Source organism: Amia ocellicauda, chromosome 13 (genome assembly GCF_036373705.1).
Source record: "Amia ocellicauda isolate fAmiCal2 chromosome 13, fAmiCal2.hap1, whole genome shotgun sequence".
In the NCBI taxonomy this organism is placed as follows: domain Eukaryota; kingdom Metazoa; phylum Chordata; class Actinopteri; order Amiiformes; family Amiidae; genus Amia; species Amia ocellicauda.
This window is the reverse complement of record NC_089862.1, coordinates 36,513,707-36,526,021: the sequence shown is the minus strand read 5'-3', so window position 1 is coordinate 36,526,021 and position 12,315 is coordinate 36,513,707. Positions and strand designations below refer to the sequence as shown.

Genomic DNA, 12,315 nt, shown 5'->3' with positions numbered 1-12,315 from the left:
AGCCCTGAGCAGAGCCGCGGTGTTTAATCGGAGCCGTGGTGTGTGACAACTGCTCCGCAACAGCCATGATACCAAACTGCCAGACCCAGGACCGTCCCTGCTTGGCATCTGATACCAGATCGGTGTTGGGATGCTTCTGATGTTTCACAGAACTTGCCCCCCCCCCCCCCCCCCCCTCGCTCTGCAGAGAACAAAGACACCTTTTTCAGTTTTCTTGTGTTTCTCGTTTTCTCCGCACCACCTGATCTGATCTCACTATGGAGCTGACCGAGTGAAGGGATCCCTTTGTAGCCGTTCACTTCTGATTCAGTGTTGTTTCCTCCCACTGGAAAGTTTTGCGATGTCTGGCTGGAGTGTCCGCACCGATGAAGCTGGCGGTGAAATCTCTCCTTACTGCCTTATGAAACCAGACCCAAGAAAGGGAGAGAGGGAGTGCCACGGGAGTTTTTGCATTATACATTTCCTATAGGCAGTGATGGTTTATGGATCACTAACTGCACAGGAAACGTAGAAAACCTTTTTTTAAATAAACATTAAAGATGACGTTTGACACGTTTGACAGGGCAACAATGTCTTGAAAAACCCTTATGGAATGTCTTTGGATGTTTTTCCACAGTTTTCCCCTCTTTCTTGCTGCTATCTTAATTCAAATCAATGTGACAATGCATCTCCTCAAATGTATTAAGAGAAGCGAGTCTATAAAGAAATTAAACCAATAAATAATCATTGGGAACCCTGTAATATTGACTTGCGCGTGCGGGGGGGCGTTATTTACCAACTAAACCCTTCCTTGTGCTCAGTGTGTAGGAACAAGTTGGTGTCAATCACTCAATCAATCAATCAATCCATCTTTATTTGATATAGCGCCTTTCGCAAGATAATTAAATGTGGCGCAAGCACGAGTGTGAAGGCTGTGTGTCTGTCCTCTCTGCAGCTGGGTGCGGTGATGGTGGACATCTCCAGTAACCTGATGCTGGCGGACGAGAGGGTGCTGTGGATGGCTCAGCGCGAGTCCAGGGCCTGCTCCCGCATCGTTGAGTGTCTGCAGAGGATCGCCGGCTACAGGCTGGCCAGCGGGGGACCGGTCTACTCCACGGTGAGCGACGCAGGGTTTCCACCAAGCTGTGCTCTGGAATCTGACACAAGGAGATTGGGGTGGTCTTGGCATTTTTGGTGTTGATGTGTTGATTTCTGGTACTTAATGACTGAGTTTGTTTCGCCCTCTGCCAGCACTCTCCGAACATCGCCCTGGAGGCCTACGTGATCAAGGCCAGTACGTTCAACGGGATGACCTGCACTGTCTTCCAGAAGATCACACCGGACCGCTCTGGCCCGGGGGATTACAGCAGGAGGGACCCCGACCTGAACCTGAACAGACACCTCAGCTTCAAGTGCAACGTGACCAGCACGCTGTCCAGCCTGGCCCTCAAGGTGGGTGAGCAGCAGCGAGGGCCACTCACACATTCTGTGGGATGAAGTGGTGTGGTTTGTGTTTCTAGTCAAGGTTGTGCAGGTCTATTGAGGATGCCAGTGAGGAGATCTGGTCTCTGCGCATGTCCCTTCAATTTCGAGTGCTTCTGGCGCTGCCGAGGTTGTTGTTATAAGCCTATGAATGAAAAAGGAGAGGGAGAAGAATAATGTGATGGTTTGATCCGACTCAGCGCCCCTCATTTTCGGCTTTTGGTTTTGGTCCCAATTCTTCCAGAACACCATTGTGGAGGCGTCCATCCAGCTGCCCGCCAGCCTGTTCTCTCAGTCCAACGCCGGCCAGAAGGACGATGGCACCTACAAGTTGCAGCTCCTGGCCTTCAGGAACGGGAAGCTGTTCCCGGCCACAGGAAACTCCACGGTCCTGGCGGACGACGGCAAGAGGAGGAGTGTGGCGACGCCGGTCATCCTCGCCAAGATCGGTGTGTTGGGTCGTCGGCAGCACGGTGTCATTGAGGGGTGACAAGACCAGCACAAACCTTAGAGACTCGGCGTGTGTCCCCGAAAGAAGATAAACACAGTTCTCCTGACCCTTTATAGGGGCACAGTAGGACATTATGTATGTGATGGGACAGTTTAACTTGCACATTATGAATGGCTATCCATTGCATTTGTAAAATGAGTCGGACCACAGACTTGAGTCTTGCAGTCTATTAAACAGTGGTGTATTGATCACATTAGATTATTTTCTTGTCCCGCCCTGCTGCAGATGGGCACAGTCTGAGGAACCTACGCACCCCGGTCAATGCCTCCCTACGGCGCTTCGCCCATGGCACGGACGCAGTGGCGGCCTGCTGGAACTTCGGGCTGCTGAACGGGCAGGGCGGCTGGGAGAGCGACGGCTGCCGCGTCCTCTACGCCGACGACAACTTCACCACCGTCTCGTGCAACTCGGTCAACAGCTATGCCGTGCTCATGGTAAGCGGGATCGCCAGCACCCCGGGGGGACACAGGAGACTTGTTTATGTTTAGAGAGGGAGAGGTAGGGAGAGAGGGAGAGGGAGAGAGAGAGAGAGAGAGACTTTTAAATCACTGAAAGAATCAATGAAAACATCCTGCCACAGATTTGTGTCATTACCTTTTCTGCAGGACTTGAAGGCAGTGGAGCATTTTGCGTCCTCTGTCGAGCTGCTCCACCCCGTCACCTACGCCACGGCCGTCGTCCTGTTGCTGTGCCTGATGACCGTCATCGTCAGCTACATTTACCATCACAGGTAGGAGGAGGCTGTCTCTGCCTGGCCGCGGCCAGCACGGTGGTTTGTGCAGGTTCATCTTGTTGGTAACCGGTGAACAGCAACCACAGTGTAACGGTCTTTAAGTGGTTGTGCCACACAGTATTACTTCAATAAATACATTAACCCGGGATTGATATTACAGTATAACAACGCTGAATGGGAATGGTAAAAAAATAAGACATTTTGAAAAACACTAAATAATTTTATTCAACAAACTAAATTATAATTGCTACAGCAAACGGATGTTTTTCTCACATGATACTGTAAATTACTTGTAAGAAAAGCAGTGCTTGCAAATAAAACCTTTGTCTTCATTTTTTCCTTCCTAATCCAGTTTGAATCCAAAGCTAGACTGTTTTCCCATTACCGGCTTGTAACCCTCCCGTTTGTGCATGGATACTGGGCCCTTTCGAACTGTTTAAGGATTTTTTGCGACACTTCCTTGTTTACACCTTTTCCTACAATCAGGAGCGATTCCTCAAACCTCGAAATTGCGACAGTTCTACAGCCATCTCTGTCAGAATTGAATGCATAAATTAAAATAGGACCGCCTACGAGATGCACAATCCCAAGACACAGAGCCAATGCACAAATTACAAACTCGCTAAACCAATAGAGAAGCATTAACCGATTCCAAGGTACAACAATATCCGTAAAAGTTTTTTTGCAATAATCCGCAAGGTTTGATGCTGGCGGTCACTGAACCACAAATATTACAGATTTACTTTATTACTATATCCGTGTCTGTGAATAAGGTTTAAATGTTTAATTTAAGTTGGGGTAGATGTTATTTCAGCCCGTTCCCTGTTAAATTGTTGCAATATTTCAGGACAAAACAAACAAACATTGGAATAACTAGCATTTGTTTCCCGTATGAAACTCTGTGTATAGGATAGTGGTCTTAACAAGTATGCATACACTATTTTGCAGAAGTAATGTACCATTGTATGAAGTGTAAGTTGTTCTCTATTGAACTTTTCTTTTAAGTGTGTTTAACACTATTTTCCTAACATTGTTGAAAATAGAGGGTGTGCATACTTCCAACTACAACTCTACACATATAACTACAACTCTCCTGCTAACACACAATGTTGCCACAACACTGTAGCAATCTAAATTACGTTATAAGTCACCCTGGATAAGGGCGTCTGCTAAGAAAAAAATAATAGCCTAATAATTGTCTGGCTCACCATGCTGATCCCCTCCCGCTCTCTGGACCGATCCAGTAGCCTAACTTCCCATTTGGACTTTAATGTGCACCGGTATGGCAGGAGATCTAGTTGCTCCTGATAGATAGATAGATAAATAAATAAAATAAAATAAAATACAAAATAAATAAGCATACATAAATAGATAAAAAGGGTAATCTAAACGTATTGATCTAATTTATCTATTTGTATATGTATTCATTTATTTTGTATTGTATTCTGTTTGTCTTAATTTTTTACTTTTTTATTCACATATTATCCTCCAGTTATGTAACGGCCTTTATAAGGTCCTATGCTGCATGGGCATCCATTGAAAATGCATGTGCACCCCCATTGTCTGCCAGCGCCGCAGCCCCGTGCATGTTGTGTCCGTGTTCAGCACAGCTTCAACATGGTGTTAATTAAACTAGGACAGAAAAACGGTCCTTCTTTGCACCTGAAATGTTTGATGAATCCGCTTCCCCTACTTGCATAGGCAATGATAAGCTAATTAGGAAACTCAATGTTTTTAGCATTTGTCAGATTCCTAAAAATAGTTGGTATTGACATGCCATGACGTCACTCAGTTGTCGGGGAAGGCGAAATCCACATTTGATGAATCACGAACGGTTCTTAAACTGTTATTATTCTGTCCATGATTAGGATTTGTGAAACCGACACTTTGATGAATAGGGCCCACTGTACTGTCGCTCTCGTCATGAGATCTCTTGAGTGATTCGCCTTTAACACTTTCATTTAACACTATGGAAGTGCAGGGCTGTTCAGTTTGAACAATTTAATTCAAATTGCTAAATACACTGTGCAGACCCATTCTTGACTTTTCCAAAGCATATGTATGAAGTATGCCAACCGCGTTTTAGCTGCATTAACGCAAATCAAGTTCAAGTTGCGGTCCTACCTGTCTACAGTCTTTCATGTCTGTGAAAAACACACATCGTATAGCATTACAAGTGTCTTACAACTGTAGTCAGATTGAGTGGTCACTGAGTGATTACGCCACTCAAGCTTGAGAAGTAAACACTTAGTTTGTTTGACTGTGCAGTGTACGCGTTTAGAAAAAAAGCACTTTATTTATACCAATCATTTTAATGTTTTATGTTCATATTTACATTTAAATACCCTACTCCATTTGTGCTAGTTTTATTTGATAATTTGCCTTTCGTTATTATACCACAGCATTTAAAGAGCTATCGGTTAAAATGAGCGCTTTTGGCTCTTGTAGGTAGTTTGAGATGTCAGCGCTTCTAGTGTTAACCATATAATAATCAGTCATTGTAATGAAAAAATAAAAATCTGCTCCATTTAAATAGAGAAAATATTGATTGTAATTAATAGATGAATAGGCCGATTAATCGAGGCATCCCTACAAATAACCCATTGGTTTTTGCCTTTATCTACCGACTGATTTTCTTCCTTTCCTGTCCTGGTGGTTCTCAGTGAACCGTAGGAGAGGGGCGAGTAGCGTCTGAGCTGCTGGCATCACCTGTCTCTCTGAATCCGCAGCTCTGTCCGGATCAGCCGCAAGTGTTGGCACATGCTGGTGAACCTGTGCCTGCACGTGTTCCTGAGCTGCGTGGTGTTCGTCGGGGGCATCAGTCAGACCCGCAGCGCCAGCATCTGCCAGGCGGTGAGTGCGGGAACAGCAGGGGATGCTGGGTAGAGCCGTGGTGGGCAGTCTGGGTACTTGGGGGCGGGGGTGAGGGTTGCAGTCTTTAGATTTCATTATGGAAAAAATTCTGAAAAGATTTCTGCTGCTGCTATGGTTCTTGACTCCCGGTTCCATCGCTCTGCCCGTCCTGCAGGTGGGCATCGTCCTGCACTACGCCTCGCTGGCCACGGTGCTGTGGGTGGGCGTGACGGCGCGCAACATCTTCAAGCAGGTGACCAGGAAGGCGAAGCGCTGCGAGGACATTGACGAGCCGCCCCCGCCCCCCCGGCCCATGCTCAGGTAAATCAAGAAGAAGTTGTTTTTCATGGAAATGCCAAATATGAGACGTTAATTATAAATAAATTTGAATTTCATCAGCGTGTCCTGGTCTCTTGCCCACAGACCACCGACATCCTATCCTGTCAGTAAAGCTTCCCCTCTTCTTGAAGTAGATTCCCACAGCTGAACTAATAGTTTGTATCCAGTACAGAATCAGTGCCACATGTTCTCTCAATGCTCCTTGCTGGGTCGCAGGATTTCTTTAGCACAAGCTGTGGTTCTGACCTTCTGCAAGATAAAACTACAGAGTAATTGTATCCAGGACTTCGAGCTGTATGTAAATCGGAGACGACTGTGACTGTGCTGCACAGTTCTTGTATCAGGCTGCATTTATTTCACTTGGTTGTCTCGTTTACATTGTTAATTATAGTGTTCATTATGTAAAGGTATTTTACACATCTTGACAGGCTTTTAAAATGCATTTTTGGGTGTGTGATGTTACACATTAAACTCTGCCATTTCCTTCACACTGATAAAACTACAACCAAAGCTAACCTATCTATCTGTCAAGCTTGAGAAACTAAAATTGCCTGTATTCTTCAGGGTGAGATGTGGTCGATCTCTGCAGGGTCATCTCTGACCACAAGGTGTCAGTAATGATTCAGGCTGTCAGAGGGTGTTCAGTACGAGGAACTAAATGCATTTTACAGATTGTTTTTGTAACTCTGCTTTTATCAGATTATTTGTATGTGTTACATAGATCTAAATGTAAAATTGTATGAGTTGCTATTAGTGATGTAACTGTTCTAAATGTGCAACACAAAAGGCTTCCTGATGGAATCACAGCTTTGGTCTTTAGTTATTTACCTGAAATGGCGCTGCTGACATTAAGGTTAGTGTATTTGTCTGAAGTCGTCACAATTTTGCTCTGACCTGTCTGTGATGTTGCAGCTGATAAAACCATTGAGAGACGCTGTGGTGTAAATGACCCATTCACCTTTATATAGGAGGACTGCCGATGTCTTACTATTACTGTCTTATAGAATGGTGATAGTAGGGAATCCCTGATATAAGACACTAACGGTCCCTTCATCTCCTCCTCCAGGTTTTACCTGATCGGTGGGGGAATCCCGGTCATCGTCTGTGGCATCACCGCTGCCGCCAATATCAAGAACTACGGAAGCCAAGCCAATGCCCCATAGTAAGATCAACAATGTGGTACTATTGTGTGTGTGTGTGTGTGTGTGCACTATATGTCAATTTTTCTTTGCTCCTCAAGCTTTTATTAATCACACATGGTCAATTCCAGCAACACAGCTTTGTGTTTTTCACATTCCTCTGCCCTCCCTGTGAGGAGCCTCACACATCGTCTCTCCTGAAGGGCCGCGGCGCATGTTCAAATTCACCAAGAGAAAGATGATGAAGATGGCTTTGTTTTAGTTTTGCCCCCTGATAAGAAGAAAATGAACTGGTCTATCTATTAATAGATCTCGCTGCACTTCCCTGCAACTGCTGTTTCCAAAGCTGCTCTCCTTTGAAGCGACAACTGTTCCTGTTTACACAATGGAAAAGCTTCATTTTTCATGTCTCTACAGAATAAAATCTTGAAATTTAATAGCATTCCATGTTGCAGGAAAGAGAACAAAACGAGAGGTTGCAAATGCAACCCCGGTTATCTGAAAAGGAAGCACTGCCCAGGGGGGAGGGGTTTCTGCGCACTTCCGTAGGAACCCAATGGAAACGTCACTATCAAAGCTGCCATTGGCCCCTGCGCACGTCACTCAAACGGCTCCCTTCTCTCTTCCTGTATGTGTAAAAGGTGATGCACAGGAACTTCCTCTCGAGTCGGACTCTCGTAGACCTTGCAACCCTTGGGCAGGGCTTCCTTTTTCAGATAACGATCGGGGGTTGCAATCGCAGCCTGTTATCAGTCGGAAGCACTGCCCAAGGGGGAGGGGTTACTGTGTAACAAAACCGTCACAAGGGAGGAGGCAGCAAGCTGATAAGGGAGCCTGCCCTGACGTGCACCGCTAGGGGCCTCGGCAACAACTCCAGACAGGTGCCCCTTGGGGCCTCACCTGGGCTGTCCAGGAGCGAGGACTGCAGTCACGCTCTTACTGGGATCGGTCTACAACCAGCATATACAAAGCGGGGCTCCAGGTCGACTCTTACGCCCTCCACTTACAATGAGGGAAAAAAGTATTTGATCCCCTGCTGATTTTGTACGTTTGCCCACTGACAAAGAAATGATCAGTCTATAATTTTAATGGTAGGTGTATTTTAACAGTGAGAGACAGAATAACAACAACAAAATCCAGAAAAACACATTTAAAAAAAGTTATAAATTGATTTGCATGTTAATGAGTGAAATAACTATTTGACCCCTTTGACTTAGTACTTGGTGGCAAAACCCTTGTTGGCAATCACAGAGGTCAGACGTTTCTCGTAGTTGGCCACCAGGTTTGCACACATCTCAGGAGGGATTTTGTCCCACTCCTCTTTGCAGATCCTCTCCAAGTCATTAAGGTTTCGAGGCTGACATTTGGCAACTCGAACCTTCTGCTCCCTCCACAGATTTTCTATGGGATTAAGGTCTGGAGACTGGCTAGGCCACTCCAGGACCTTAATGTGCTTCTTCTTGAGCCACTCCTTTGTTGCCTTGGCTGTGTGTTTTGGGTCATTGTCATGCTGGAATACCCATCCACGACCCATTTTCAATGCCCTGGCAGAGGGAAGGAGGTTCTCACCCAAGATTTGATGGTACATGGCCCCGTCCATCGTCCCTTTGATGCGGTGCAGTTGTCCTGTCCCCTTAGCATAAAAACACCCCCAAAGCATAATGTTTCCACCTCCATGTTTGACGGTGGGGATGGTGTTCTTGGGGTCATTCCTCCTCCTCCAAGCACGGCAAGTTGAGTTGATGCCAAAGAGCTCGATTTTGGTCTCATCTGACTACAACACTTTCACCCAGTTCTCCTCTGAATCATTCTGATGTTCATTGGCAAACTTCAGACGGGCCTGTACATGTGCTTTCTTGAGCAGGGGGACCTTGCAGGCGCTGCAGGATTTCAGTCCTTCATGACGTAGTGTGTTACCAATTGTTTTCTTGGTGACTATGGTCCCAGCTGCCTTGAGATCATTAACAAGATCCTCCCGTGTAGTTCTGGGCTGATTCCTCACCGTTCTCATGATCATTGAAACTCCACGAGGTGAGATCTTGCATGGAGCCCCAGACCGAGGGAGACTGACAGTTATTTTGTGTTTCTTCCATTTGCGAATAATCGCACTAACTGTTGTCACCTTCTCACCAAGCTGCTTGGCGATGGTCTTGTAGCCCATTCCAGCCTTGTGTAGGTCTACAATCTTATCCCTGACACCCTTGGACAGCTCTTTGGTCTTGGCCATGGTGGAGAGTTTGGAATCTGATTGATTGATTGCTTCTGTGGACAGGTGTCTTTTATACAGGTAACGAGCTGAGATTAGGAGCACTCCCTTTAAGAGAGTCTCAGCTCGTTACCTGTATAATAGACACCTGGGAGACAGAAATCTTGCTGATTGATAGGGGATCAAATACTTACTTCCCTCATTAACATGCAAATCAATTCATAACTTTTTTGAAATGCGTTTTTCTGGATTTTTTTGTTGTTATTCTGTCTCTCACTGTTAAAATACAGCTACCATTAAAATTATAGACTGATCATTTCTTTGTCAGTGGGCAAATGTACAAAATCAGCAGGGGATCAAATACTTTTTTCGCTCACTGTACACAACAGCAAGGTCGGCTGCTCAATTAGTGCAGCTCCCAATATCAGAACGCAATCAGTTCAAGACACTGACCCTCACAGTAACAGTGCAGTAACAGTAAAGGAAGTCCTGCCCAGGGGTTGCAAGGTCATGCGGGAGTCCGACGCAAGAGAGGAAGTTCCTGTGCAGGCGTCACCTTTTACACAAACGGGAAGTGAGAAGGGACCTGTTTGAGTGACGGGCACAGGGGCCAATGGCAGCTTTTGATACGAGTGACGAGTGACGTTTCCATTGGGTTCCTATAGAAGTGTGCAGAAACCCCTCCCCCCTGGGCAGTGCTTCTGACTTGAAAGATAACATCTCTGAGCCTTTACACGGGAAAAGTAGATTTAAGTTAGAAAGCATATTTAAAAAAAACTGTCTTCATGAACTAGTTGTTCCATTGGAGACGCAACATCGTGGGCTGGAGGTTGAATGCAGCCTTTAGTTCGTAGGGTGTAATTCTTATGGAGCGCGTCAAAGTAAGACCACAACCCGACCAGAGCCTTCCTGGCAGGCTGCACATCACAATTCATATATAACCCATTATGCTCAATTGATTTTAGGAGGAAAACGACAGATGAATCGTTTCGTATCTCATGAAATGGGCTGAAAGTTTAAGCATTGCCCTGATTGCATTTCTTGTCCTCCCTCTCTCCTTCAGCTGCTGGATGGCGTGGGAGCCCAGCCTGGGGGCATTTTACGGACCGGTGGCCTTCATCGTCTTCGTTGATTGCATGTACTTCCTCAGCATCTTTGTCCAGCTGAGGCGGCACCCCGAGCGGCGCTATGAGTTGAAGGAGCTGCCGGAGGAAGAGCAGCAGCAGCAGCTGGCGGGCGGCGAGTGCGCCGAGGCCCTCCCCCACGACGCCACCGCCGCCTCCCAGGGCCGCTACTCCGCCGTGTCCCTGTCGGCGCTGGAGAACGAGCACACCTTCCCCGCGCAGCTGCTGGGCGCTGCACTCACCCTGCTCCTGTTCGCGGCGCTGTGGGTGTTTGGGGCGCTGTCCGTCTCCCAGGACCACCCGGCCGACCTGGTCTTCAGCTGCCTGTTCGGGCTGGCGGCACTGGGCCTGGGGGCCTTCCTGGTGGTGCACCACTGCGTGAACCGGGAGGACATGCGGCGCTACTGGATCTCCGCCTGCTGCCCCGGAAGGACCGCCTACTCCATGCAGGTCAACGCTCCCCCAGGGTCCGGCGCCGGCAGCGGAGACGCCCCCAAGTGCACCAACAGCAGCGCCGAGTCGTCCGGCACCAACAAGTCCGCCTCCAGCTTGAAGCTCTCGTCACAGGGCTGCAAGCTCACCAACCTGCAGGCCGAGGCGGCACAGTGCAAGCCTACCCCCACGGCGGCGGCACCCAGCAACGGGGTGGCGGCGCAGCTGGAGAACAGCCTGACCGAGCACTCTCTGGACACCGAGATCAAGATGCACGTGGCCCCTGTGGAGGTGCAGTTCCGGCCCAACGGGCATGCGGGCCGGCACCACAAGAACAGGACCCGAGCGCACCGCGCCAGCCGGCTGACCGTGCTCCGGGAGTATGCGTATGACGTGCCCACCAGCGTGGAGGGCAGCGTGCAGAACGGCCTCCACAAGAGCCACCACGCCCGGCACCGCAGGGCCGCTTACCTGGCCTACCGCGAGCGGCACCAGAGCCAGGGCCCGCCGGACAGCAGCGACGCCAGCACTGCAGCGCCCCGGCACCGCAGGAGCCTGCTGGACAAGGGCGGGGGCGGCACTGGTGGTGGGGCGGTGTCCAGCGCCAGCAAGGATAGCGGGAAGCCGCCCATCGTGGTGGAACTCGAGAGCCAACCCAAGTCCTACGGGCTGAACCTGGCCAGTCAGAACGGGCTGCTCAAGGACAGCGGACAGACGGTGCCGCTGCTCAGTCCAGAGAGCACGGGCAATATCAGGACGGGCTTGTGGAAACATGAAACTACTGTGTAGCGATTGTTCCTGCAGGGACACCGCCCTGCCCCCCCGCACTGTGACACGCGTGATTTCAGGCCAAGAACACTGCGTTCAATGTTTTACAGGTTTTTACAGATATTTAAAATGATCATTCAATATGTGAATCTGTCTGGGTTTAAAATGTTAGTAACCTCCCCCCAAAATAATAATAAAATCAGTAAATGGTGTGAAAGTCACACTTGATTGTAAGAGGACTTGTTCATGGGTTTCTGTAAATTGACTATTTTTGTAACTATTAATCTTGTTCAATATGCTGTGCTTGAATTTTGTAATTTTATATGTGAAACTGCATGACTGCTGTTGCCCTGTGAATATAGAGCGGGCTGGTCTTTTGTACATTTTTATTTTGTTTCTACATAATAAATCAAATGTCTTCAATCCCCTCGACTGAGTCCAGTACCTCTGCTGCTGCAGCGAGATGGTCCTCAAAGGGTTTTGAAAATAAAAAGATTGCTCTTGCGAAGGATGCAGGTAATTCAGGCTGGCTGGAACCACAACACTTTTATAAACACGGCAACGCGTTTAATTGTGCTCGGTCACGTGAGATTGAGTTAGCTGGTCTGAAGGCGAGTCTCTGGCAAAGAACCAAGGCTGATCAAGCCGGACCTCCTGTGTCTCATTCTGTGGCCACCCAGCACTGAGTTACAATTGGCGAAGGTAACCACTAGGGGGGAGCTGTGGCCCCTTATCCTCCAACAGGCCCA

The 12,315-nt window shown here is 47.9% G+C and overlaps 1 protein-coding gene across 1 annotated transcript in view; it reads left to right on the top strand.

Moving 5' to 3' along the window:
* adgra3 (adhesion G protein-coupled receptor A3) overlaps positions 1 to 11,989 on the top strand; it is a 42,415-nt gene extending 30,426 nt beyond the window's left edge. The window contains exons 11-19 of the mRNA XM_066720772.1: positions 935 to 1,096; positions 1,231 to 1,431; positions 1,706 to 1,910; positions 2,198 to 2,406; positions 2,578 to 2,702; positions 5,435 to 5,558; positions 5,734 to 5,879; positions 6,964 to 7,059; positions 10,306 to 11,989. Of these exons, the coding sequence (XP_066576869.1) occupies positions 935 to 1,096; positions 1,231 to 1,431; positions 1,706 to 1,910; positions 2,198 to 2,406; positions 2,578 to 2,702; positions 5,435 to 5,558; positions 5,734 to 5,879; positions 6,964 to 7,059; positions 10,306 to 11,587 (2,550 nt within the window). The 3' untranslated portion in view covers positions 11,588 to 11,989. The remainder of the gene's footprint in view (positions 1 to 934; positions 1,097 to 1,230; positions 1,432 to 1,705; positions 1,911 to 2,197; positions 2,407 to 2,577; positions 2,703 to 5,434; positions 5,559 to 5,733; positions 5,880 to 6,963; positions 7,060 to 10,305) is intronic.
* Positions 11,990 to 12,315: the final 326 nt, after the last annotated feature.